This window comes from Canis lupus, chromosome 31, assembly GCF_003254725.2.
Source record: "Canis lupus dingo isolate Sandy chromosome 31, ASM325472v2, whole genome shotgun sequence".
Classification (NCBI taxonomy): domain Eukaryota; kingdom Metazoa; phylum Chordata; class Mammalia; order Carnivora; family Canidae; genus Canis; species Canis lupus.
In genome coordinates, this window is record NC_064273.1 from 38237301 (window position 1) to 38264335 (window position 27035).

At 61.3% G+C, this 27035-nt stretch overlaps 4 protein-coding genes across 5 annotated transcripts; all 4 read left to right on the forward strand.

Annotated features, from left to right (window-relative positions):
• The first annotated feature begins 975 nt into the window (after positions 1-975).
• Positions 976-2693, forward strand: LOC112669219 (keratin-associated protein 10-12-like). Of its 2 annotated transcripts, XM_049104588.1 has the most exons (2): positions 976-1302; positions 1420-2693. In XM_049104588.1, the coding sequence occupies exons 1-2, from the start codon at positions 1024-1026 to the stop codon at positions 2335-2337; spliced, it is 1197 nt and encodes a 398-aa protein (XP_048960545.1). In that variant the 5' UTR covers positions 976-1023; the 3' UTR covers positions 2338-2693. The 2 variants fall into 2 exon arrangements, with proteins under 2 accessions (XP_048960545.1, XP_025317939.3); XM_025462154.3 differs by having other exon boundaries at positions 976-2693.
• A 5879-nt stretch (positions 2694-8572) lies between these two features.
• On the forward strand, positions 8573-9315 carry LOC125754118 (keratin-associated protein 10-12-like). The gene has a single exon (XM_049104606.1). It carries the CDS (start codon positions 8611-8613, stop codon positions 9313-9315), a length of 705 nt encoding a protein of 234 aa, XP_048960563.1. The 5' UTR covers positions 8573-8610.
• Positions 9316-15510: 6195 nt separating this feature from the next.
• Positions 15511-16260, forward strand: LOC125754119 (keratin-associated protein 10-12-like). Its single transcript, XM_049104607.1, has one exon. The coding sequence runs from the start codon at positions 15556-15558 to the stop codon at positions 16258-16260; it is 705 nt and encodes a 234-aa protein (XP_048960564.1). The 5' UTR covers positions 15511-15555.
• A 3284-nt stretch (positions 16261-19544) lies between these two features.
• Positions 19545-22440, forward strand: LOC125754145 (keratin-associated protein 10-7-like). Its single transcript, XM_049104707.1, is given in 4 exon segments — positions 19545-19812; positions 21152-21780; positions 21782-21820; positions 21822-22440. Coding segments are annotated over 4 exon segments (1395 nt in total). The 3' UTR covers positions 22281-22440.
• The last annotated feature ends 4595 nt before the right edge of the window (positions 22441-27035 follow it).

The following is a 27035-nucleotide window of genomic DNA, read 5'->3' on the forward strand; positions in this document are numbered from 1 at the left end:
CCAGCATCCCCAGGCCAGACCCCGAACGCAGCACCAGGACGGTTCCCCCTCCCTTCGCGGACCTTCCGCCACAGGGTGGGCAGCCAGGCAGCAATCACGACCTGAAGCTGGCGGGCCTGCGCGGACACTTGGAGGGGTTCCCCTGGCCCTGCCCCAGCTAGGCGCAGCCTCCCAGGGGGCAGATCCCCACCCCCAGACCCTGGGCCCCACACAGGCAGCCGATGTAGCTCACAAGCGCCCCTGCCCCACACCCGGGACTCGGGCAGGCTGTGCCTCTGCGCTGAGCCCCTGCAGGGCCGCCTGGCTCTGCAACATGGAGGACCCTCCGTCCCGAGTCCTTGGGCGGCTGCCTGGGCCCCACAACCCCAGGGACCCACCCCTCGAGCGCCTGTGGGGCCGCTGCAACCCCAGGGACCCTCCACCGGGGCTCTGCCAGCCGCCTGGGCTCCACGACCCCGGGGATCCTCCCCCTGGGCCCTTGCCCGGCCGCCGCGGCTCTGCCTCAGTTTCCCCATCGATAAGGTAGAAACCACAGTCATTGTCACGGGGCTGATGTGTACAAAGCTGCTGGCATAGACCTGTGACCCATGTGTTTGCTAAAAATAAATACAGCTCACAGCCATTCACTGGTTCCTGGACTCGGGAGAGGATTATATCCCCAAAGAAAGATGATCGACAAAATAACGACAATAAAATATGTGTGTGTTTCCACCGCGTGCTGAGGAGCATGGGGTCCAATAGTGGGAAGCCCCCAGGGAGACGCAGGGAGCAGGGGTGAGGGCGGGATCGGAACCACTGACCCGCCTGGATAACCAATGGGCCGAGCTACCCGCCGGGGTGCGCGTGACCCGGAGCCTCAGGCACCTGCTCCCACAACAGGAAAAGGCCTTTCAGGGCCTCGTGATGGACAACACGCCGCCCTGGGGTGTATATAAGCCCAAACACCCGACTTCACACACTCACAGCCACACCTGCACCCACACACACTCACCCGCACCCACACCCCGCCCCAGCACCCACACCATGGCCGCCTCCACCCTGTCCGTCTGCTCCAGCGACCTGAGCTACGGCGGCCGCGTCTGCCTGCCCGGCTCCGGCGACTCCTGCCCCGACCCCTCCTGGCAGGTGGACGACTGTCCCGAGAGCTACTGCGAGCCCCCCTGCTGCGCCCCGGCCTCCTGCCTGACCCTCCTCTGCACCCCTGCGAGCTGCGGGTCCAGCCCCTGCCCACCAGCCTGCCCCGGCTCCTGCCAGCCCTCGTGCGGCAGCTGCTCCCCCTGCCAGGAGGGCTGCGGTGTGTCTGTCTGCTGCAAGCCCGTGTGCTGCACCCCCGTCTGCTGCAAGCCCGTGTGCTGCACCCCCGTCTGCTGCAAGCCCGTGTGCTGCACCCCTGTCTGCTGCAAGCCCATCTGCTGTGAGGCATCCCCTTGCTCAGTCTCCCCCTGCTGCCAGCAGTCTAGCTGCCAGCCCTCCTGCTGCAGCTCCTCCCCCTGCCAGGAAGACAGCTGTGTGTCTGTCTGCTGCAAACCCGTGTGCTGCACCCCTGTCTGCTGCAAGCCCCTGTGCTGTGAGTCCTCCCCCTGCAGCCAGCAGTCTAGCTGCCAGCCCTCCTGCTGCAGCTCCTCCCCCTGCCAGGAAGACAGCTGTGTGTCTGTCTGCTGCAAGCCCGTGTGCTGCACCCCCGTCTGCTGCAAGCCCGTGTGCTGCACCCCCGTCTGCTGCAAGCCCGTGTGCTGCACCCCTGTCTGCTGCAAGCCCGTCTGCTGCACCCCTGTCTGCTGCAAACCTGTGTGCTGTGAGTCCTCCCCCTGCTGCCAGCAGTCTAGCTGCCAGCCCTCCTGCTGCAGCTCTTCCCCCTGCCAGGAAGACAGCTGTGTGTCTGTCTGCTGCAAGCCCATGTGCTGCACCCCTGTCTGCTGCACCCCTGTCTGCTGCAAGCGTGTGTGCTGTGAGGCCTCCCCCTGCTGCCAGCAGTCTAGCTGCCAGCCCTCCTGCTGCAGCTCCTCCCCCTGCCAGGAAGACAGCTGTGTGTCTGTCTGCTGCAAGCCCATGTGCTGCACCCCTGTCTGCTGCAAGCCCGTGTGCTGCACCCCTGTCTGCTGCAAGCCCGTCTGCTGCACCCCCATCTGTTGCAAGCCCGTCTGCTGCAAACCCATCTGCTGCCAGGCCTCCCCCTGCTGCCAGCCCAGCCCCTGCAGACCCTCCTCCTGCGTGTCCCTCCTCTGCCGCCCCGTGTGCAGGCCCGCCTGCTGCACCTCCCCCTCCCCCTGCCAGCCCAGCTGCCGCCCCCAGGCCTCCAGCATGTCCCTGCTGTGCCACCCTGTGTGCTCCCGCTGATGGGGCATGTGCTCCCGCAGAGCTGGGCTCAGGCCCCACCCAGGGACCGTGGGCCTCCTGACCACTCCTCAGCCCAGCCCTCACCTGTGCTAGGTAGCTGCCCCCACCCACGACGGGGTCCCCCCGGGTGTCCATTCTCCTGAGCTGACTTCGCCTCCTCCCTCCCAAGAACGCTGACCCTGCGGCTCCCCGGGTCTCCTGCTCCCGGGACGCACCTCCACCTACCCTGGGTCACCTTCCTAGTTCCTACGCCTTCCCTCCCAGTTCCTACGCCTTCCCTCCCAGTTCCTCTGTTCAGGTCACTTGGCCTCGCCCTCCAACCTGTGGGCCCCTCCCGAGCACCCCAATAAACTCACTTCCCCAGCTGACCTGCTTCCTTTCATCTGACTCTCACGGAGGCGGGGTGTCCCGGGGTTTGGACCCAACAGTGGTCTCTTCCCGCGTGAACATTATTGGGAGGAGGGATGAGAGGTCCCCAAGGGCCGGGGCCCAACTGCTCTGGGTGGGGCCGCGGGGTAAGACTCACGGCCTCGCCCGGGACTGTCAGGTCTGCTGGGCCCAGCATGGGTCACCGGGGCCCCCGAGGCTGGCCACCTGCACACGGAGTGTGACTTGGGGGGCTCAGCCCGGGCCCATCTCTACCCACCGCCCCAGCTGGGCAAAGCGGCCCAGACAAGCAGGCCTGGGGGCCGCGGGCCGCACAGACCCTGGGGCCTAGGGGCCTACTGGGGTCCCCCTGGGGTCCTCCCGCGTGCTCTGCTCATCCGTGGAGAGCCGGCGGGCTGGGGGAGGCACTGCTCCAAGCCTCCAGAGGAAACCACTAGGTTGGAAGCACAGTCTTCAGGGTGGGAGGCAGGAGCCCAGGGTCCCGTCCTGTTGCTGGGGGGCACGTCCCCCAGGGCCAGCAGGGAACTCTGGGGACCCCGAGCTCTCCCCCTGCCAGCCTCCCAGCTGCTTTGGGTCTGTGTCTCGGGAACCCCCGTGACCGTGGACAGCACCCTCCTCTCAGGCCAGGAGGCGGTTCCCATCACACTCAGGAGAGCCCTTCCCACGCCCACGGCCGCGTCCTCGCAGGGTCCGGCGTCCTGCCCAGGGACCATGTCCACAGGGAGGCCTCGCTGGTCTCACCTCCTCAGAGCTGCTCCGATAAACCGCATAAACCTGCCTTGAATTAACCCCGAGGACCCTGGGCTCTCCGTGGGCCTTTTCTAGCTGAATTGCCAGCCCTCCCCGAGGGCGCCCGGGGCCCCCGCTGCCCGGCCCATCCTCGGCCTCTGGGCCCCTCCAGGGACGCCCCTCGCCGGCCTGGTCCGGGGCTCCCGCCCACAGCGTCAGGGCCAGTCCCAGGCAGGGCGGCCACGGCCACGGCCCGGGCACCCCCGTCCCAGAAGCGGGCCCTGGTGGGCGGATCCTCAGGGACCCGGTCGCGGCGCCGTAACCCTGGGCACCCTCCCCTGCAGGGAGCCCGCAGGACGTGCCCTGAGCGGGGAGGACGGGAGGGGAGGGCCCAGCCGCCCCCAACCCAGCCCCGCACTGCGTGAGTCCCCTGCAGGGTGGAGCCTCCCGCCCCCGGGGACCCTGTCCGTCCCTTACACACTCCCCCGAGGCCCCCTTGTCCCCACCCTCCCGCACCCGGCCCTGACCCAGCCTGGCCCCGTCCCCGAAGTTAGTCTCACCCTGTCCCGTCTCCCGGGGACTGTCCCTGCAGAGCTGGGCCCTGGGCTCCCCCACACACCTCCGTCTTGCCGCGCACCTGAGTTTTCTGGGGCCCTGCACCCTGAGCCCGCACCCCCCACCTGCTGGGGCGTTGAGACCTTGGGCTGCCCTGACGTGTCCGGCCCGGGGCCTGTCCTGGGCGTGCAGGGAGCCCGGGCCTCCTGGGGCGCCCCTTCCCGGGGGTGGGGGACAGCTCTCGGGGTCCCCAGAACCTGCCTGATGGCCCAAAATCTGCCCTCGAACCCTCTACGCGGCGAGGCCTTGGCCACCCCCAGGGACCCTGAAGCCTCGGGCCCCCTGCACAAATTCTGGTCACACCCCGTGCCTGACGGCAGCCGCAAACTTTCCAGCAAAGCGCATGTCGCTTTCCTAGGTCGGGGGCCCCGGGGTCCCGCTGTGACGCGCCATCCTTCCTGCCACACGGCCCCTGCCTCTGGGAAGCTGTGCGGGAGCGTCAGGCCCTGCCGTGCTGTCACATCATCCTCGCGGGACCCTGTGACTCGGCCGCCCCGGGGTCCGGTCTTGCGGACGGCCCCTGTGTGGCCAGGGGATGGCAGGTCGCTGCGGAAATTCAGGGAATCTCAGAATCCGGCGGCGGGCAGACGGGCAGGCGGCCAGGTGGGCCCTCGACGCGGGCACAGGTGACCTTACGCCAGGGGGGCGAGGCCCCGTCCTCCTTTGCCCGCAGACCCGGGGGGCGGGGGCGACGGGACCAGAGGCAGAGCTGCAAGGCCGAGGCCCCGCAGCGGGGAGCAGGGCCCCCAGGCTGAGGGGGCAGGAGGGCCGTGCCCAGGACCCCCCGGGGGGCAGCCCTGCCCACACCCTGACCTCAGCTCAGGACGCTGAGACCTGAACGTGGGTTGTGAAGCTCAGGGGTGTGGTCACCCGTTACCGCAGCCTCGGGAAGCAGATGCGGGTGAGTTTGATCAAACCTTCCTATTTCTACCCACTCTGGTCTCAGGTGTCAATGAGACAACGTAAAATAAAAATTATGATAAAAATAAAATCAGGGCAGCCCGGGTGGCTCAGCGATTTACACCCCTGCAGCCCAGGGCCTGACCCTGGAGACCCGGGATCGAGTCCCACGTCGGGCTCCCTGCATGGAGCCTGCTTCTCCTTCTGCCTGTGTCTCTGCCTCTCTCTCTGTGTCTCTCATGAATAAATGAATAAAATCTTGAAAAGAAAAACCAAGAAACTTTTTCTCTGCAAATGAAAAAGCTGATCCTCAAAATCATACGGAATTCATGGGGGCGGAGACTACAGTAAATACTGTGAAAGAGGAAGAAAGGTGGAGGGTTCATCATTCCTGATTTCAAACTTAGTGCAAAAGTACATCCGTGGACCTGGTGCGGTACTAGCATAAGGAGAGAAATAGGGACTGAAGGAATAAGATTGAGAGTCCAGAGGTAAACCCATATATTTATGGCCGATTGATTTTTGACAAGGGTTTCAGGACTGTTCAGTGGAAGAAGAAACCGTCTTTTCAACAAGAGGTGCTGGAGAAACCAGATTTCTACACGCAATTTAACACAGCTGGATCCCCCCACCTCACCGCACAGACAACAATCACCTAAGGTGGATACGCATCCCCAGTGTGAGAGCTAAAACCAAAATATCTTAGAAGAAAACAAAGGGGAAACACTTTGTGACCTTGGACCTGACCCCGGGTTCTTAGCTACGATGCCAAAGGCAAGAAGATCAAAAGAAAAAAAATACACTGTGCTTGACCGAAATTCAAAAGTTTAGTGGCTCAGAAGACACCGTGGAGCAAGTGACGGGGAATCTACAGCCTGGCGGAAAATATTTGCAAATCACGTATCTGAGAAGGGCTGAATATCCAAGACCATCCAAGGAACGCACACGACTCGGCTACAAAAAGAAAAGCGGGGATCCCTGGGTGGCGCAGCGGTTTGGCGCCTGCCTTTGGCCCGGGGCTGATCCTGGAGACCCGGGATCGAATCCCACATCGGGCTCCCGGTGCATGGAGCCTGCTTCTCCCTCTGCCTGTGTCTCTGCCTCTCTGTCTCTCTCTGTGTGACTATCATGAATAAATAAATAAAATCTTTAAAAAAAAAAAAAAAAAAAAAAAAGAAAGAAAAGCGACCGGATTTAACACCAGGCAGAGGACAGTGAAGGGCCGTTTCCCCCAACACAGCTGTGCGGGTGTCAGCACACGCACGGAAACGTGCTCCACGTTACTCGTCACCAGGGAAATGCAAATCACAACCACGATGAAACACTACTTCACGCCCACCGGGACGGCTGAACCTTGAAAAGGAAGAAAAAGAAGCTGAGGGGAGGTGAGTGAGGCGAGGACGTGGGGATGTGGAGAGTCCGGAGCCCTCAAACGTCGCCAGCGGGGGTGCAGACGGTGCTCCTCTGGGGGGCACACGGGCACGCCCCGTACACACCCAGAAATTCATTCCTGAGAATCCACCCCCAAAAGCATAAAGGGGATTCGGATGTTCTTGGCGGCGTCATTCACAGCAGCCGAAAGGGAAAAACCACGAAGGGTCCATGGACGGGGGGACGGATACAGGAAACGCGGTCCATCCACCCACGGGGTCTTCCCACCCGTGAACCGTAAGAAGCCCTGACACCTCCTACATGGGGGAGCCTGGAGGACACGACGTGGAGGGAAGTGAGCCGCCCGCAGCCTGAGAGATGCTGTCGGGCCCACAGGTAGGAGGGCCTGGAGGAGCGGGACTGGGAGCCGGAGAGGAGGCTGGGGTCAGGGCTGGGGCGTGGGTGGCACGGGAGGCGGTGGCTAATGAGGACAGAGCGCCCTGCGCTCACGGCCAGGGGGGCGGTGCCCCCCACACACTGACACACGGAGAAGCGCTCACCCCCCAGGACTCGCCTGGACAGCTCGGGCTGCCGCGAGGACGGCCTGCGCTCCGCCAGCACATGACCACGGCGGCCCGGCCCAGGGCGGCCTCCCCTGAAAGCTGGACCCAAGACCCCGGCTCCTTGCACCTATGTGCCCTGCACAGCCACGGGGTCTCTGCGGAAACACGGGCCACCTCGTCTCCTTGGGGGCCAAGGGCCTCACCCCAGAGTGCCGATCCAGGCCCAGGTGGCCTCGCCAGCGACGACACCCTTCACGTGCCCTCCCTGTCTCACCACGAACCCCGGGTGGCTGCACGGGCACCCACTCAGCAGCATACCTTCACCTTGGTCCCCCCGCGTCACCCTCAGTAATACAATCTGCCTTCCTCGCTGGTCACCTGGCTTCCGCTCACCATGGCGTGGACATCCCGACCACCCAGGGGAGTGGGGGCCGCTCCAGGGGCCTGCACCTGCCTCGGCTCCGGAAGGATGGGCCTGGCCCTCGGGGGATAGCAGCCTCAGCTCCCCACGCTCCCCAGAGAGGCCCCTCACCACCTCCAGAAGGGGACCCCAAGGCGAGGCAGACCCCCCCGGAGCTTCTGGGCATGCACACTGCCTGGCCGCTCCTCCATCCCACTCCCCTGGTGACACCAGGCTCCTTCTCTGGACCCCAGGGCCGCCACCACCACCACGGACCAGCATCCCCAGGCCAGACCCCGAACGCGGCACCAGGACGGTTCCCCCTCCCTTCGCGGACCTTCCGCCACAGGGTGGGCAGCCAGGCAGCAATCACGACCTGAAGCTGGCGGGCCTGCGCGGACACTTGGAGGGGCTCCCCTGGCCCTGCCCCAGCTAGGCGCAGCCTCCCAGGGGGCAGATCCCCACCCCCAGACCCTGGGCCCCACACAGGCAGCCGATGTAGCTCACAAGCGCCCCTGCCCCACACCCGGGACTCGGGCAGGCTGTGCCTCTGCGCTGAGCCCCTGCAGGGCCGCCTGGCTCTGCAACATGGAGGACCCTCCGTCCCGAGTCCTTGGGCGGCTGCCTGGGCCCCACAACCCCAGGGACCCACCCCTCGAGCGCCTGTGGGGCCGCTGCAACCCCAGGGACCCTCCACCGGGGCTCTGCCAGCCGCCTGGGCTCCACGACCCCGGGGATCCTCCCCCTGGGCCCTTGCCCGGCCGCCGCGGCTCTGCCTCAGTTTCCCCATCGATAAGGTAGATACCACAGTCATTGTCACGGGGCTGATGTGTACACAGCTGCTCAGGAGAGTTGCTGGCATAGACCTGTGACGCATGTGTTTGCTAAAAATAAATACAGCTCACAGCCATTCACTGGTTCCTGGACTCGGGAGAGGATATATCCCCAAATAAAGATGATCGACAAAATAACGACAATAAAATATGTGTGTGTTTCCACCGCGTGCTGAGGAGCATGGGGTCCAATAGTGGGAAGCCCCCAGGGAGACGCTGGGAGCAGGGGTGAGGGCGGGATCGGGACCACTGACCCGCCTGGATAACCAAAGGGCAGAGCTACCCACCGGGGTGCGCGTGACCCGGAGCCTCAGGCACCTGCTCCCACAACAGGAAAAGGCCTTTCAGGGCCTCGTGATGGACAACACGCCGCCCTGGGGTGTATATAAGCCCAAACACCCGACTTCACACACTCACAGCCACACCTGCACCCACACACTCACCTGCACCCACACCCCGCCCCAGCACCCACACCATGGCCGCCTCCACCCTGTCCGTCTGCTCCAGCGACCTGAGCTACGGCGGCCGCGTCTGCCTGCCCGGCTCCGGTGACTCCTGCCCCGACCCCTCCTGGCAGGTGGACGACTGTCCCGAGAGCTACTGCGAGCCCCTCTGCTGCGCCCCGGCCTCCTGCCTGACCCTCCTCTGCACCCCTGCGAGCTGCGGGTCCAGCTCCTGCCCACAAGCCTGCCCCAGCTCCTGCCAGCCCTCGTGCGGCAGCTGCTCCCCCTGCCAGGAGGGCTGCGGTGTGTCTGTCTGCTGCAAGCCCGTGTGCTGCACCCCCGTCTGCTGCAAGCCCGTCTGCTGCACCCCTGTCTGCTGCAAGCCCGTCTGCTGTGAGGCCTCCCCTTGCTCAGCCTCCCCCTGCTGCCATCAGTCTAGCTGCCAGCCCTCTTGCTGCAGCTCCTCCCCCTGCCAGGAAGACAGCTGTGTGTCTGTCTGCTGCAAGCCCGTGTGCTGCACCCCTGTCTGCTGCAAGCCCGTCTGCTGCAAACCGGTCTGCTGCCAGGCCTCCCCCTGCTGTCTGCCCAGCCCCTTCAGACCCTCTTCCTGCGTGTCCCTCCTCTGCCGCCCCGTGTGCAGGCCCGCCTGCTGCGCCACCCCCTCCCCCTGCCAGCCCAGCTGCCACCCCCAGGCTTCCAGCGTGTCCCTGCTGTGCCGACCCGGGTGCTCCCGCTGATGGGGCACGTGCTCCCGTAGCGCTGGGCTCAGGCCCCACCCAGGGACCGTGGGCCTCCCGGCCACCCCTCAGCTCAGCCCTCACCTGTGCTACGTGGCTGTCCCCACCCACGACGGGGTCCCCCCGGGTGTCCATTCTCCTGAGCTGACTTCACCTCCTCCCTCCCAAGAACGCTGACCCCGCGGCTCCCCGGGGCTCCTGCTCCCGGGATGTACCTCCACCTGCCCTGGGTCACCGGCCTTCCCTCCCAGTTCCTCTGTTCAGGTCACTTGGCCTCGCCCTCCAACCTGTGGGCCCCTCCCGAGCACCCCAATAAACTCACTTCCCCAACTGACCTGCTTCCTTTCATCTGACTCTCACGGAGGCGGGGTGTCCCGGGGTTTGGACCCAACAGTGGTCTCTTCCCGCGTGAACATTATTGGGAGGAGGGATGAGAGGTCCCCAAGGGCCGGGGCCCAACTGCTCTGGGTGGGGCCGCGGGGTAAGACTCACGGCCTCGCCCGAGACTGTCAGGTCTGCTGGGCCCAGCATGGGTCACCGGGGCCCCCGAGGCTGGCCACCTGCACACGGGGCGCGACTTGGGGGGCTCAGCCCGGGTCCATCTCCACTCACCGCCCCAGCTGGGCAAAACGGCCCAGACAAGCCGGCCTGGGGGCCGCGGGCCGCACAGACCCTGGGGCCTAGGGGCCTCCTGGGGTCCCCCTGGGGTCCTCCCGCGTGCTCTGCTCATCCGTGGAGAGTCGGCGGGCTGGGGGAGGCACTGCTCCAAGCCTCCAGAGGAAACCACTAGGTTGGAAGCACAGTCTTCAGGGTGGGAGGCAGGAACCCAGGGTCCCGTCCTGTTGCTGGGGGGCACGTCCCCCAGGGCCAGCAGGGAACTCTGGGGACCCCGAGCTCTCCCCCTGCCAGCCTCCCAGCTGCTTTGGGTCTGTGTCTCGGGAACCCCCGTGACCGTGGACAGCACCCTCCTCTCAGGCCAGGAGGCGGTTCCCATCACACTCAGGAGAGCCCTTCCCACGCCCACGGCCGCGTCCTCGCAGGGTCCGGCGTCCTGCCCAGGGACCATGTCCACAGGGAGGCCTCGCTGGTCTCACCTCCTCAGAGCTGCTCCGATAAACCGCATAAACCTGCCTTGAATTAACCCCGAGGACCCTGGGCTCTCCGTGGGCCTTTTCTAGCTGAATTGCCAGCCCTCCCCGAGGGCGCCCGGGGCCCCCGCTGCCCGGCCCATCCTCGGCCTCTGGGCCCCTCCAGGGACGCCCCTCGCCGGCCTGGTCCGGGGCTCCCGCCCACAGCGTCAGGGCCAGTCCCAGGCAGGGCGGCCACGGCCACGGCCCGGGCACCCCCGTCCCAGAAGCGGGCCCTGGTGGGCGGATCCTCAGGGACCCGGTCGCGGCGCCGTAACCCTGGGCACCCTCCCCTGCAGGGAGCCCGCAGGACGTGCCCTGAGCGGGGAGGACGGGAGGGGAGGGCCCAGCCGCCCCCAACCCAGCCCCGCACTGCGTGAGTCCCCTGCAGGGTGGAGCCTCCCGCCCCGGGGACCCTGTCCGTCCCTTACACACTCCCCCGAGGCCCCCTTGTCCCCACCCTCCCGCACCCGGCCCTGACCCAGCCTGGCCCCGTCCCCGAAGTTAGTCTCACCCTGTCCCGTCTCCCGGGGACTGTCCCTGCAGAGCTGGGCCCTGGGCTCCCCCACACACCTCCGTCTTGCCGCGCACCTGAGTTTTCTGGGGCCCTGCACCCTGAGCCCGCACCCCCCACCTGCTGGGGCGTTGAGACCTTGGGCTGCCCTGACGTGTCCGGCCCGGGGCCTGTCCTGGGCGTGCAGGGAGCCCGGGCCTCCTGGGGCGCCCCTTCCCGGGGGTGGGGGACAGCTCTCGGGGTCCCCAGAACCTGCCTGATGGCCCAAAATCTGCCCTCGAACCCTCTACGCGGCGAGGCCTTGGCCACCCCCAGGGACCCTGAAGCCTCGGGCCCCCTGCACAAATTCTGGTCACACCCCGTGCCTGACGGCAGCCGCAAACTTTCCAGCAAAGCGCATGTCGCTTTCCTAGGTCGGGGGCCCCGGGGTCCCGCTGTGACGCGCCATCCTTCCTGCCACACGGCCCCTGCCTCTGGGAAGCTGTGCGGGAGCGTCAGGCCCTGCCGTGCTGTCACATCATCCTCGCGGGACCCTGTGACTCGGCCGCCCCGGGGTCCGGTCTTGCGGACGGCCCCTGTGTGGCCAGGGGATGGCAGGTCGCTGCGGAAATTCAGGGAATCTCAGAATCCGGCGGCGGGCAGACGGGCAGGCGGCCAGGTGGGCCCTCGACGCGGGCACAGGTGACCTTACGCCAGGGGGGCGAGGCCCCGTCCTCCTTTGCCCGCAGACCCGGGGGGCGGGGGCGACGGGACCAGAGGCAGAGCTGCAAGGCCGAGGCCCCGCAGCGGGGAGCAGGGCCCCCAGGCTGAGGGGGCAGGAGGGCCGTGCCCAGGACCCCCCGGGGGGCGGCCCTGCCCACACCCTGACCTCAGCTCAGGACGCTGAGACCTGAACGTGGGTTGTGAAGCTCAGGGGTGTGGTCACCCGTTACCGCAGCCTCGGGAAGCAGATGCGGGTGAGTTTGATCAAACCTTCCTATTTCTACCCACTCTGGTCTCAGGTGTCAATGAGACAACGTAAAATAAAAATTATGATAAAAATAAAATCAGGGCAGCCCGGGTGGCTCAGCGATTTACACCCCTGCAGCCCAGGGCCTGACCCTGGAGACCCGGGATCGAGTCCCACGTCGGGCTCCCTGCATGGAGCCTGCTTCTCCTTCTGCCTGTGTCTCTGCCTCTCTCTCTGTGTCTCTCATGAATAAATGAATAAAATCTTGAAAAGAAAAACCAAGAAACTTTTTCTCTGCAAATGAAAAAGCTGATCCTCAAAATCATACGGAATTCATGGGGGCGGAGACTACAGTAAATACTGTGAAAGAGGAAGAAAGGTGGAGGGTTCATCATTCCTGATTTCAAACTTAGTGCAAAAGTACATCCGTGGACCTGGTGCGGTACTAGCATAAGGAGAGAAATAGGGACTGAAGGAATAAGATTGAGAGTCCAGAGGTAAACCCATATATTTATGGCCGATTGATTTTTGACAAGGGTTTCAGGACTGTTCAGTGGAAGAAGAAACCGTCTTTTCAACAAGAGGTGCTGGAGAAACCAGATTTCTACACGCAATTTAACACAGCTGGATCCCCCCACCTCACCGCACAGACAACAATCACCTAAGGTGGATACGCATCCCCAGTGTGAGAGCTAAAACCAAAATATCTTAGAAGAAAACAAAGGGGAAACACTTTGTGACCTTGGACCTGACCCCGGGTTCTTAGCTACGATGCCAAAGGCAAGAAGATCAAAAGAAAAAAAATACACTGTGCTTGACCGAAATTCAAAAGTTTAGTGGCTCAGAAGACACCGTGGAGCAAGTGACGGGGAATCTACAGCCTGGCGGAAAATATTTGCAAATCACGTATCTGAGAAGGGCTGAATATCCAAGACCATCCAAGGAACGCACACGACTCGGCTACAAAAAGAAAAGCGGGGATCCCTGGGTGGCGCAGCGGTTTGGCGCCTGCCTTTGGCCCGGGGCTGATCCTGGAGACCCGGGATCGAATCCCACATCGGGCTCCCGGTGCATGGAGCCTGCTTCTCCCTCTGCCTGTGTCTCTGCCTCTCTGTCTCTCTCTGTGTGACTATCATGAATAAATAAATAAAATCTTTAAAAAAAAAAAAAAAAAAAAAAAAAAGAAAGAAAAGCGACCGGATTTAACACCAGGCAGAGGACAGTGAAGGGCCGTTTCCCCCAACACAGCTGTGCGGGTGTCAGCACACGCACGGAAACGTGCTCCACGTTACTCGTCACCAGGGAAATGCAAATCACAACCACGATGAAACACTACTTCACGCCCACCGGGACGGCTGAACCTTGAAAAGGAAGAAAAAGAAGCTGAGGGGAGGTGAGTGAGGCGAGGACGTGGGGATGTGGAGAGTCCGGAGCCCTCAAACGTCGCCAGCGGGGGTGCAGACGGTGCTCCTCTGGGGGGCACACGGGCACGCCCCGTACACACCCAGAAATTCATTCCTGAGAATCCACCCCCAAAAGCATAAAGGGGATTCGGATGTTCTTGGCGGCGTCATTCACAGCAGCCGAAAGGGAAAAACCACGAAGGGTCCATGGACGGGGGGACGGATACAGGAAACGCGGTCCATCCACCCACGGGGTCTTCCCACCCGTGAACCGTAAGAAGCCCTGACACCTCCTACATGGGGGAGCCTGGAGGACACGACGTGGAGGGAAGTGAGCCGCCCGCAGCCTGAGAGATGCTGTCGGGCCCACAGGTAGGAGGGCCTGGAGGAGCGGGACTGGGAGCCGGAGAGGAGGCTGGGGTCAGGGCTGGGGCGTGGGTGGCACGGGAGGCGGTGGCTAATGAGGACAGAGCGCCCTGCGCTCACGGCCAGGGGGGCGGTGCCCCCCACACACTGACACACGGAGAAGCGCTCACCCCCCAGGACTCGCCTGGACAGCTCGGGCTGCCGCGAGGACGGCCTGCGCTCCGCCAGCACATGACCACGGCGGCCCGGCCCAGGGCGGCCTCCCCTGAAAGCTGGACCCAAGACCCCGGCTCCTTGCACCTATGTGCCCTGCACAGCCACGGGGTCTCTGCGGAAACACGGGCCACCTCGTCTCCTTGGGGGCCAAGGGCCTCACCCCAGAGTGCCGATCCAGGCCCAGGTGGCCTCGCCAGCGACGACACCCTTCACGTGCCCTCCCTGTCTCACCACGAACCCCGGGTGGCTGCACGGGCACCCACTCAGCAGCATACCTTCACCTTGGTCCCCCCGCGTCACCCTCAGTAATACAATCTGCCTTCCTCGCTGGTCACCTGGCTTCCGCTCACCATGGCGTGGACATCCCGACCACCCAGGGGAGTGGGGGCCGCTCCAGGGGCCTGCACCTGCCTCGGCTCCGGAAGGATGGGCCTGGCCCTCGGGGGATAGCAGCCTCAGCTCCCCACGCTCCCCAGAGAGGCCCCTCACCACCTCCAGAAGGGGACCCCAAGGCGAGGCAGACCCCCCCGGAGCTTCTGGGCATGCACACTGCCTGGCCGCTCCTCCATCCCACTCCCCTGGTGACACCAGGCTCCTTCTCTGGACCCCAGGGCCGCCACCACCACCACGGACCAGCATCCCCAGGCCAGACCCCGAACGCGGCACCAGGACGGTTCCCCCTCCCTTCGCGGACCTTCCGCCACAGGGTGGGCAGCCAGGCAGCAATCACGACCTGAAGCTGGCGGGCCTGCGCGGACACTTGGAGGGGCTCCCCTGGCCCTGCCCCAGCTAGGCGCAGCCTCCCAGGGGGCAGATCCCCACCCCCAGACCCTGGGCCCCACACAGGCAGCCGATGTAGCTCACAAGCGCCCCTGCCCCATACCCGGGACTCGGGCAGGCTGTGCCTCTGCGCTGAGCCCCTGCAGGGCCGCCTGGCTCTGCAACATGGAGGACCCTCCGTCCCGAGTCCTTGGGCGGCTGCCTGGGCCCCACAACCCCAGGGACCCACCCCTCGAGCGCCTGTGGGGCCGCTGCAACCCCAGGGACCCTCCACCGGGGCTCTGCCAGCCGCCTGGGCTCCACGACCCCGGGGATCCTCCCCCTGGGCCCTTGCCCGGCCGCCGCGGCTCTGCCTCAGTTTCCCCATCGATAAGGTAGATACCACAGTCATTGTCACGGGGCTGATGTGTACACAGCTGCTCAGGAGAGTTGCTGGCATAGACCTGTGACGCATGTGTTTGCTAAAAATAAATACAGCTCACAGCCATTCACTGGTTCCTGGACTCGGGAGAGGATATATCCCCAAATAAAGATGATCGACAAAATAACGACAATAAAATATGTGTGTGTTTCCACCGCGTGCTGAGGAGCATGGGGTCCAATAGTGGGAAGCCCCCAGGGAGACGCTGGGAGCAGGGGTGAGGGCGGGATCGGGACCACTGACCCGCCTGGATAACCAAAGGGCAGAGCTACCCACCGGGGTGCGCGTGACCCGGAGCCTCAGGCACCTGCTCCCACAACAGGAAAAGGCCTTTCAGGGCCTCGTGATGGACAACACGCCGCCCTGGGGTGTATATAAGCCCAAACACCCGACTTCACACACTCACAGCCACACCTGCACCCACACACTCACCTGCACCCACACCCCGCCCCAGCACCCACACCATGGCCGCCTCCACCCTGTCCGTCTGCTCCAGCGACCTGAGCTACGGCGGCCGCGTCTGCCTGCCCGGCTCCGGTGACTCCTGCCCCGACCCCTCCTGGCAGGTGGACGACTGTCCCGAGAGCTACTGCGAGCCCCTCTGCTGCGCCCCGGCCTCCTGCCTGACCCTCCTCTGCACCCCTGCGAGCTGCGGGTCCAGCTCCTGCCCACAAGCCTGCCCCAGCTCCTGCCAGCCCTCGTGCGGCAGCTGCTCCCCCTGCCAGGAGGGCTGCGGTGTGTCTGTCTGCTGCAAGCCCGTGTGCTGCACCCCCGTCTGCTGCAAGCCCGTCTGCTGCACCCCTGTCTGCTGCAAGCCCGTCTGCTGTGAGGCCTCCCCTTGCTCAGCCTCCCCCTGCTGCCATCAGTCTAGCTGCCAGCCCTCTTGCTGCAGCTCCTCCCCCTGCCAGGAAGACAGCTGTGTGTCTGTCTGCTGCAAGCCCGTGTGCTGCACCCCTGTCTGCTGCAAGCCCGTCTGCTGCAAACCGGTCTGCTGCCAGGCCTCCCCCTGCTGTCTGCCCAGCCCCTTCAGACCCTCTTCCTGCGTGTCCCTCCTCTGCCGCCCCGTGTGCAGGCCCGCCTGCTGCGCCACCCCCTCCCCCTGCCAGCCCAGCTGCCACCCCCAGGCTTCCAGCGTGTCCCTGCTGTGCCGACCCGGGTGCTCCCGCTGATGGGGCACGTGCTCCCGTAGCGCTGGGCTCAGGCCCCACCCAGGGACCGTGGGCCTCCCGGCCACCCCTCAGCTCAGCCCTCACCTGTGCTACGTGGCTGTCCCCACCCACGACGGGGTCCCCCCGGGTGTCCATTCTCCTGAGCTGACTTCACCTCCTCCCTCCCAAGAACGCTGACCCCGCGGCTCCCCGGGGCTCCTGCTCCCGGGATGTACCTCCACCTGCCCTGGGTCACCGGCCTTCCCTCCCAGTTCCTCTGTTCAGGTCACTTGGCCTCGCCCTCCAACCTGTGGGCCCCTCCCGAGCACCCCAATAAACTCACTTCCCCAACTGACCTGCTTCCTTTCATCTGACTCTCACGGAGGCGGGGTGTCCCGGGGTTTGGACCCAACAGTGGTCTCTTCCCGCGTGAACATTATTGGGAGGAGGGATGAGAGGTCCCCAAGGGCCGGGGCCCAACTGCTCTGGGTGGGGCCGCGGGGTAAGACTCACGGCCTCGCCCGAGACTGTCAGGTCTGCTGGGCCCAGCATGGGTCACCGGGGCCCCCGAGGCTGGCCACCTGCACACGGGGCGCGACTTGGGGGGCTCAGCCCGGGTCCATCTCCACTCACCGCCCCAGCTGGGCAAAACGGCCCAGACAAGCCGGCCTGGGGGCCGCGGGCCGCACAGACCCTGGGGCCTAGGGGCCTCCTGGGGTCCCCCTGGGGTCCTCCCGCGTGCTCTGCTCATCCGTGGAGAGTCGGCGGGCTGGGGGAGGCACTGCTCCAAGCCTCCAGAGGAAACCACTAGGTTGGAAGCACAGTCTTCAGGGTGGGAGGCAGGAACCCAGGGTCCCGTCCTGTTGCTGGGGGGCACGTCCCCCAGGGCCAGCAGGGAACTCTGGGGACCCCGAGCTCTCCCCCTGCCAGCCTCCCAGCTGCTTTGGGTCTGTGTCTCGGGAACCCCCGTGACCGTGGACAGCACCCTCCTCTCAGGCCAGGAGGCGGTTCCCATCACACTCAGGAGAGCCCTTCCCACGCCCACGGCCGCGTCCTCGCAGGGTCCGGCGTCCTGCCCAGGGACCATGTCCACAGGGAGGCCTCGCTGGTCTCACCTCCTCAGAGCTGCTCCGATAAACCGCATAAACCTGCCTTGAATTAACCCCGAGGACCCTGGGCTCTCCGTGGGCCTTTTCTAGCTGAATTGCCAGCCCTCCCCGAGGGCGCCCGGGGCCCCCGCTGCCCGGCCCATCCTCGGCCTCTGGGCCCCTCCAGGGACGCCCCTCGCCGGCCTGGTCCGGGGCTCCCGCCCACAGCGTCAGGGCCAGTCCCAGGCAGGGCGGCCACGGCCACGGCCCGGGCACCCCCGTCCCAGAAGCGGGCCCTGGTGGGCGGATCCTCAGGGACCCGGTCGCGGCGCCGTAACCCTGGGCACCCTCCCCTGCAGGGAGCCCGCAGGACGTGCCCTGAGCGGGGAGGACGGGAGGGGAGGGCCCAGCCGCCCCCAACCCAGCCCCGCACTGCGTGAGTCCCCTGCAGGGTGGAGCCTCCCGCCCCCGGGGACCCTGTCCGTCCCTCACACACTCCCCCGAGGCCCCCTTGTCCCCACCCTCCCGCACCCGGCCCTGACCCAGCCTGGCCCCGTACCTGAAGTTAGTCTCACCCTGTCCCGTCTCCCGGGGACTGTCCCTGCAGAGCTGGGCCCTGGGCTCCCGCACACACCTCCGTCCTGCCGCGCACCTGAGTTTTCTGGGGCCCTGCACCCTGAGCCCGCACCCCCCACCTGCTGGGGCGTTGAGACCTTGGGCTGCCCTGACGTGTCCGGCCCGGGGCCTGTCCTGGGCGTGCAGGGAGCCCGGGCCTCCTGGGGCGCCCCTTCCCAGGGGTGGGAGACAGCTCTCGGGGTCTCCAGAACCTGCCTGATGGCCCAAAATCCGCCCTCGAACCCTCTACGCGGCGAGGCCTTGGCCACCCCCAGAGACCCTGAAGCCTCGGGCCCCCTGCACAAATTCTGGTCACACCCCGTGCCTGACGGCAGCCGCGAACTTTCCAGCTAAGCGCATGTCACTTTCCTAGGTCGGGGGCCCCGGGGTCCCGCTGTGACGCGCCATCCTTCCTGCCACACGGCCCCTGCCTCTGGGAAGCTGTGCGGGAGCGTCAGGCCCTGCCGTGCTGTCACATCATCCTCGCGGGACCCTGTGACTCGGCCGCCCCGGGGTCCGGTCTTGCGGACGGCCCCTGTGTGGCCAGGGGATGGCAGGTCGCTGCGGAAATTCAGGGAAACTCGGAATCCGGCGGCGGGCAGACGGGCAGGCGGCCAGGTGGGCCCTCGACGCGGGCACAGGTGACCTTACGCCAGGGGTCGAGGCCCCGTCCTCCTTTGCCCGCAGACCCGGGGGGCGGGGGCGACGGGACCAGAGGCAGAGCTGCAAGGCCGAGGCCCCGCGGCGGGGAGCAGGGCCCCCAGGCTGAGGGGGCAGGAGGGCCGTGCCCAGGACCCCCCGGGGGGCGGCCCTGCCCACACCCTGACCTCAGCTCAGGACGCTGAGACCTGAACGTGGGTTGTGAAGCTCAGGGGTGTGGTCACCCGTTACCGCAGCCTCGGGAAGCAGATGCGGGTGAGTTTGATCAAACCTTCCTATTTCTACCCACTCTGGTCTCAGGTGTCAATGAGACAACATAAAATAAAAATTATGATAAAAATAAAATAAGGGCAACCCAGTTGGCTCAGCCGTTTATTGCCAACTGCAGCCCAAGCCCTGATCCGGGGGTCCCGGGATGGAGTCCCATGTCGGGCTCCCTGCATGGAGCCTGCTTCTCCCTCTGCCTGTGTCTCTGTACCCCTCTCCCTGTGTTTCTCATGAATAAATAAATTTAAAAATCTTTAAAAAATAAAAAAAATTAAAATAAAGCCTCAGCTGCATCCAGCTAAGGAGTCGGGTCCGGCCACCCCCAAACCCCAGCCAAGGATGGAAGCTCTAACCCCCTGGGGGTCTGCCTGCCATCCCAGCCACCCCAGGCCCCCGGGCATGGCCCCTGGACGCCCCCCCCCAGGGACTGAGACATCAAGGACCCCTTCGATCTGGCCTCGCTGATACCCCGAGCCCCCCAAGGCCCCTGCCGCCTGTTACTTGTCCATCTGTCCCCTCCGCCTCTTGCAGGGACCCTGGCCCAGCCCAGCCCCGGCCCCAGGGGTGCCAATTTGAAGAGCCCTCAGGGGCTGCTGCCTGGACACTGAATAGCCCACAGGGGTGTCCCAAGGGCTCACGGAGAGGGCTCCCGGCCCAGCCACCCAGGCAGACGGCATGAGGGTCCGAGTGAGGAGGGAAAGGAAACGCAACAAGCTGCCCCCCAAGGCCAGCCCGGGGCAGCCGCTCGCCTGGCACCACCACGGAGCCTCAAGGCCAGAGCTGCAGGGCCCCGGGACCCACAGCTTGGAAAGGGGACACGCCCCGAGCTTGGGGCCGCTGCCTGGCCAGCACAGGCCCAGCCCATCACGGACCAAGGACAGAACCCCTCTGCCCAAGGCCGGCCCCGCCCTGGGCCACAGCCTTGCACCACGCCGTGACCACGGTGACCGGGGAGGGACAGCCGGCCCTGAACCCCGGACAGCGCCCTCCCAGGTATGTGTCCAGCCTCCCTTCATCTCTGCGGACGTGGTAACAAATGCAAAATCACAGGGATCACCTGCCTCAGAGATGGGAATCACTGCGGAGGCCAGAACCTAAGTCTCCCTCCCCCAGCACCCCATCCCCAAGGTGGCGGCCACTGCACCCCAGCCTCGGTTCAACCCTGGCCAGACGCCCCCATGCCCTCCAATCAACAGGAATGTTGGACCCAGCACATGGGCAGGACTTTTTTTTTTTTTCCATATTGAATTGATATTTATTTTAGGACATGCCATGTCAAAATAAAACAAAGAGTCAACCCTTGCCTTTAACAATAATAATATTGTATTATAAAAGCACTTTACAACTCCATCCCATCTTTGAGTATAAGTTACTGGTATGTGGGATAATGATTATCTGACAGCATTTCTCTATTCAGACCCATAATCCAAGTGCTCTCCGAATATTACAAGGTGACAATAAGTGGGAATTGGAGAAGGAAGAGGAAAGAGGGGAATAAGGTTCTCCCAGCTAAGGGCTTTGTTGCAATGAGGGGCTGAAGGAGTAGGAATTATTTTTGTTGCCTTTTCATCTTTATACTGTGTTAAGTAATGCTTACAACGTAGATTCAGGAGGCTTTTCCTGAGCTGTAACTCAGAAATTTTCTTCCTGCAAACAATGTATTTACGAACGTATTTATTAACTTACACAGCAATCTCACAATAACTAGTAAAGATTAAAATGGTGCACTCCTACTATATTTGTTTACGGTGTTTTAAGGGAAATATATATTGCCATGGTGATGAAGCTCTAAATAGATTAGATAAAACATCTAAAAACTGAAAGTAGTTTTTTTAAAAAAAAGGCAAAGAAATATCAAAGAGATTAATTCTAGCTTAAATGTAAAACTAAATCACTGGTTAATTAACCAATTAATACAGATCTAATAAAAAGCAAAACCAGACTAAAAGGTCCAACGTTAAAAAAAAAAGCTAAAAAATAAGGCATAAGTCTACATAATATTGAGTTATTTCCATTCTCTCCTTTCCCTCTTGTATGTATGCTTTTCCATATCTGACGGGCAGGACTTTTACGAGCTGGGTGGCATCTTCTGGAAAAATAAAGCAGCCCTAATGAGGGGTCCCTGAAAACCAGCTCCCAACACCAACAAGGAAGGGGAAGTGTCCTCAGTTACGCAGGACAACACGCACCAGGAGGGGTATAAAAGCCGCCGGCCCAGCACCTCACACACTCACAGCCACACCCGCACCCACACACCCACCCGCACCCACACCCCGCCCCAGCACCCACACCATGGCCCGCCTCCACCCTGTCCGTCTGCTCCAGCGACCTGAGCTACAGCGGCCGCGTCTGCCTGCCCGGCTCCGGCGACTCCTGCCCCGACCCCTCCTGGCAGGTAGACGACTGTCCCGAGAGCTACTGCGAGCCCCCCTGCTGCGCCCCGGCCTCCTGCCTGACCCTCCTCTGCACCCCTGCGAGCTGCGGGTCCAGCCCCTGCCCACCAGCCTGCCCCGGCTCCTGCCAGCCCTCGTGCGGCAGCTGCTCCCCCTGCCAGGAGGGCTGCGGTGTGTCTGTCTGCTGCAAGCCCGTGTGCTGCACCCCTGTCTGCTGCAAGCCCGTGTGCTGCACCCCTGTCTGCTGCAAGCCCGTGTGCTGCACCCCTGTCTGCTGCAAGCCCATCTGCTGTGAGGCATCCCCTTGCTCAGTCTCCCCCTGCTGCCAGCAGTCTAGCTGCCAGCCCTCCTGCTGCAGCTCCTCCCCCTGCCAGGAAGACAGCTGTGTGTCTGTCTGCTGCAAACCCGTGTGCTGCACCCCTGTCTGCTGCAAGCCCGTCTGCTGCACCCCTGTCTGCTGCAAGCCCCTGTGCTGTGAGTCCTCCCCCTGCAGCCAGCAGTCTAGCTGCCAGCCCTCCTTGCTGCAGCTCCTCCCCTTGCCAGGAGGACAGCTGTGTCTGTCTGCAAGCCCGTCTGCTGCACCCCTGTCTGCTGCAAACCCGTCTGCTGCACCCCTGTCTGCTGCAAGCCCTTGTGCTGCATCCCCGTCTGCTGCAAGCCCTGTCTGCTGCACCCCTGTCTGCTGCAAGCCCATCTGCTGCCAGGCCTCCCCCTGCTGCCAGCCCAGCCCCTGCAGACCCTCCTCCTGCGTGTCCCTCCTCTGCCGCCCCGTGTGCAGGCCCGCCTGCTGCGCCACCCCCTCCCCCTGCCAGCCCAGCTGCCGCCCCCAGGCTTCCAGCGTGTCCCTGCTGTGCCGCCCCGTGTGCTCCCGCTGATGGGGCACGTGCCCCCGGGGCACTGGGCTCAAGCCCCACCCAGGGACCGTGGGCCTCCCGGCCACCCCTCAGCCCAGCCCTCACCTATGCTAGGTGGCTGCCACCACCCAGGATGGGGTACCCCCGGGTGTCCACTCTCCTGACCTGACCTTCACCTCCTCCCTCCTAAGAACGCTGAACCTAAGATCCCCGGGGCTCCTGCTCCCAAGACACACCTCCACCTGACCTGGGTCACCTGCCTTCCCTCCCAGTTCCTCTGCTCGGGTCACCTGACCTCCTCTCCGACCTGTCCGCACCTCCCTGGGCACCCCAATAAACTCACTTCACCTGCTGACCTGCTTCCTTTCATCTGACTCTCACGGGGGTGGGGTCCCGGGGTTTGGACCTGACAGTGGTCCCTTCCCGCGTGAACATTTTTGGGAGGAGGGATGAGAGGTCCCCAAGGGCCAGGGCCCAACTGCTCTGGGCGAGTCTGCGGGGTGGAACTCACGCCCTGGCACAGATGGTCAGGGCTGCTGGGCCCCAGATGCGTCCCCGAGGCTCCCAAGGCTGGCCACCTACACATGGGGTATGGCCTGGGGGGCTCAGCCCTGGGTCCATCTCCACCCACCGCCCCAGCTGGTCAAGCGGCCCGGACAAGCTGGCCTGGGGACCGCAGGCAGCATAGCCCCTGGGGGCCTGGGGGCCTCCTGGGGTCCCCCTGGGGTCCTCCTGCGTGCTCTGCTCATTCCATGGAGAGGTGGCAGGCTGGGGGAGGCACTGCTGCTGCCAAGATGGGGTAACAGGGACTGGATACTTCCCACCTGGGCCAACCCAGAGCCCTGACAAGACCCTGAAGCCAGCGTGTCATGTTCAGGACCCGAGGAGCACCAGACAAGCACAGCGGAGAAGGAAAGGCACAAGGTGCTTATCGCCGTTGGGGCTCTCACCCCCTGGAGAATATTTCCGGCCCCATGCAGGAGGGCCACCCCAGCGGAGCTCCGGGCACCCTCAAGTTCACAGATGGCCTTGGGCACTGGGGGAGGCACAGGCAGCCAGTGTTTGGGTCTGGGGTCCCCATAATAGTCCGGGGACGCTCAGTGACCCCCCCCCCCCCCGCCCATCCCGTGCAGCCAGCGGCACCTGCTGGCGTAGCGTCTCCACCCTGGGTCCTTCCAGGGACCTCCTAGGGCAGGATGCACAGACAGCGCGGGGACTCCGTGGGTGGCTTTTTCATTCCCGCCCGGGTGTGTAAATTTCCTCTGCGTCTCTTCACGGTGTGAACGCTCCCTTCCTTTTATTCTTCTTTTTTAAAATTTGTCTTTATTGATGCCAAATGCACATAACACCACATCTACCGTCTTAACCATCTTCAAGCATACAGTTCAGGGGTGCTAAGCACGTTCTTGACGTGGGGCGATCATCCCGCCGCCCGTCCCCCAGACTCTTCCATTCTTGGGAAAATGAAGCCACGTCCCTGTGGGACACAGACTGGCCATTGCCCCTCCGCCGCCCCTGGCACGCACCCTCCCTCCTCTGTCCCCGAAGCACCTCAGAGAAGGGGGGTCACGTCCTAGTTGTCTCTCTGTGACTGGCCTGTGTCTCCGGCCTCGAGGTCCTCATGCCTCACCCACATTGGAGTCAGACTCGCTTCCTCTTTAAGGCTGAACACTGTTCCGCGGGCGGGACCGCGTTTGCTTCTCTACTCATCCCTCGGTGGACGCTTGGGCCGCTCGACTCTAGCTCTTGTGAATGATGCCGCTGTGACCACGGCTGTCAGAGATCTCCTTGAAGGCCTGCTTCCAGTTCTCTTGAGCAAATGCCCGTATAAGTGCTGGACCGTGTGGTAATTCCACTGTTCATCTTTTGAAGAACCACCGTACTAACTTCCACAGTGGCCGTGGCCAGTTCACGTTCCCACTCACAACCCCCAAGGGCTTCAATTTCTCCACACCCTCATCAACACTTGCTATCTTCTTCTTGCATATATATCATATACACTATCTCCTCGTTGTGATAATATTTACATAAATATTATATATTTATCCTAATGGGTGTAAAATGGGTGGCTTCTCATTGGACTTTTGATGCGCATGTCTCTAATGATGAGCGATGTTGAGCATCTTTTCATCTGCTCATTGGTCACATACCTTGTAGGTCTTTGGAAAAATGTCTATTCAAGTCCACTGCTTGTTTCTGAATGGGGTGGTTTGGCTTTTTGTTATTGAGTTTTGGGAATTCTCTGAACATTTTAGATATGAATCCCTTAACGGAACGTGATTTTCAAATGTTTTCTCCCATTTCTCTGGGTTACGTTTTATTCTCCATTGGTATTGTCTTTTGAGGCGAAAATATTTAAAATTTTCGTGAACTCCAAGTTTTTTATTTTTTATGTTGCTGTGCCTTGCTATCATATCCAGGACATCACTGTGGAACCCAGTGTTGTGAAGCCGTTCATCCTGTGTTTTTGTTTTCTTCCAAGAGTTTTATAATTTTAGGTCTTCAATTTGTGTCATGGATCCGTTGTGAGTTCATTTTTGTGTGTGGTGTGAGGTAGGGGCCTTTCGGATAGTCAGTTTTCCTGGCACCATTTTTTGAAAAGACTGTCCTTCCTCCATTGAATGGACTTGGTACCCTTGTGAAAAATGATTTGACCTGATGTGAAGGTTTATTTCTGGACTCTATGCTATTCCATTAGTTTACATGGCCGCCTGTTTTATGCCAGTACCACCCTGTGGTAATTACCATAGCTTTGTGGTTTTGAAATCAGGAAGTGTACGTCCTCTGGCCTTCTTTTTTCAGAATTGTTCTGACTATGCACAGATTCTGTGTGAGTTTGAGGGGTTTAATGTTTCTGTAAAAAACATCATTGAGATTTCAATAGCAATTGTATTATGTCCGTAGATTGCTTTGGGTAGTATGGACATCTTAGCAATCCTGAGCCTTCCAACCTGTGAACATGGAATGTCTTCCCATTGAATCATGTCTTCTTTACCATCTGTCAGCAACGTTTTTTAGTTTTCATCATACAGGGCTTTTGCCTCCATGGTTAATTCCCTTTATTTTATTCTTTTTGGATGCAATGGTAAGTGGAATTGTTTTTATAATTTCCTTTTTGGGCTATTCATTATTAGTGTATAGAAATGCAACTCATTTTTGTGTGTTGACTTTGTATACTGCCATCTTTCTGAATTCATTCCTAGTACTAACAGGTCTTTAGGATTTCCTACATATAAGATCATAGCATCTGTGAACAGAGGTGATTTTTTTTTCCTTTCTAATTTAGACTGCTTTTATTTATTTTATTGTCTAACTACTCTCCTAGAGCCTCCAGTAGTGTGGTGATTAGAAGTAGTAAAAGTGGGCATCCTGTATTGTTCCTGATCTTAGAAGAAAAGCTGTCTTTAACTGTTGAGTGTGATGTTTACTGTGGGGTTATCACATGTATATTTTATTATGTTGAGATAGTTCCTTCTATTCCTAATTTGTTGAGTGTTTTCATCATGAAAGAGTGTTGAATTTTCTCAAATGCTTTTTCTGTATCAGTTGAGAGTATCTTGTACTTTTTTCTTTAATCTGGGAATGTGGGGTTTTCTATTGACTGATTTTCATATGTGGAACTGTCCTTGAATTCCAGAAAAGGATCCTTTTTGGTTGTAGCATATAATCCTTTGACTATGCTGCTGAATTCAGTTTGCTAGTGTTTTCTTGAGGTCTTTTGCATCACTGTTCATGAAGGATACTGGTTTGTGGTTTTCTGTTCTTATCATGTCTTTGACTGGCTTTGTTATCAGGGGAATGAAAACCTCATAGAATGAATGGGGGACTCTTCCACCTTGTTTAGTCTTTTTAAAAAAGACTAAAGTAAACAAGGAATAATTGGGAAAACACTGTGGACCTGATATAAGGTATCTGTTGAAAACTTACAGCCAACACCATGCCTAAGCCTGAGAGCTTTCCTGTAAAGATGAGGAAGAGGATACAGGTGTCCTCTCTCACTGCTCCTACTCAACACCATACCGAAGTCCTATCCATGCAACAAACAAGAAAAAGAAATAAAAGGCATGCATATAGAAATTAAGAAATATGATGGTCTCAAGGATCTCTGGGTGGCTCACCAGTTTAGCACCGCCTTCAGCCCAGGGCATGATCCTGGAGTCCCAGGATCAAGTCCCACATCAAGCTCCCTGCATGGAGCCTGATCCTCCCTCTGCCTCTGTCTCTGCCTCTCTCTCTCTGTCTCTCTCTCTCTATCTGTGTGTGTGTGTGTGTGTGTCTCTCAAGAATAAATAAATAAAATATTTTAAAAAAAAAACAGAAATACAATGCTCTCTATTCACAGAGGATATGACTGTCCACATGGAAAATCCCCAAGAATCCACACAAATCTCCTAGAACTATCAGAGAGTTTAGCAAGGTTGAAGTGTGCAGGTCTAAAATAATTAAAATTAATTGCATTTCTATATAGTAGCAACAAGGAATTGAAAAATTTTGTTTAAAGCTGTGATTTGCAATAGAATAAATAATGAAAACTGAGGTATACATCTCAAGAATATGGACATAATGAGGACTATCAAAATACTGATGAGAGGGATCCCTGGGTGGCGCAGCAGTTTGGCGCCTGCCTTTGGCCCAGGGCGCGATCCTGGAGACCCGGGATCGAATCCCACGTCGGGCTCCCGGTGCATGGAGCCTGCTTCTCCCTCTGCCTGTGTCTCTGCCTCTCTCTCTCTCTCTCTCTCTCTCTCTCTCTCTCTGTGACTATCATAAATAAATTTTAAAAAAAATACTGATGAGAGAAATTAAACAAGATGTAAGTAAATAGAGAGCTAGACCATGTTCACAGGTCAGATATTGTTATGGTGTCAGTGACCTCCAGCCTGGTCTATAATAGGTTCAAGGCAATCTCAATGCACATC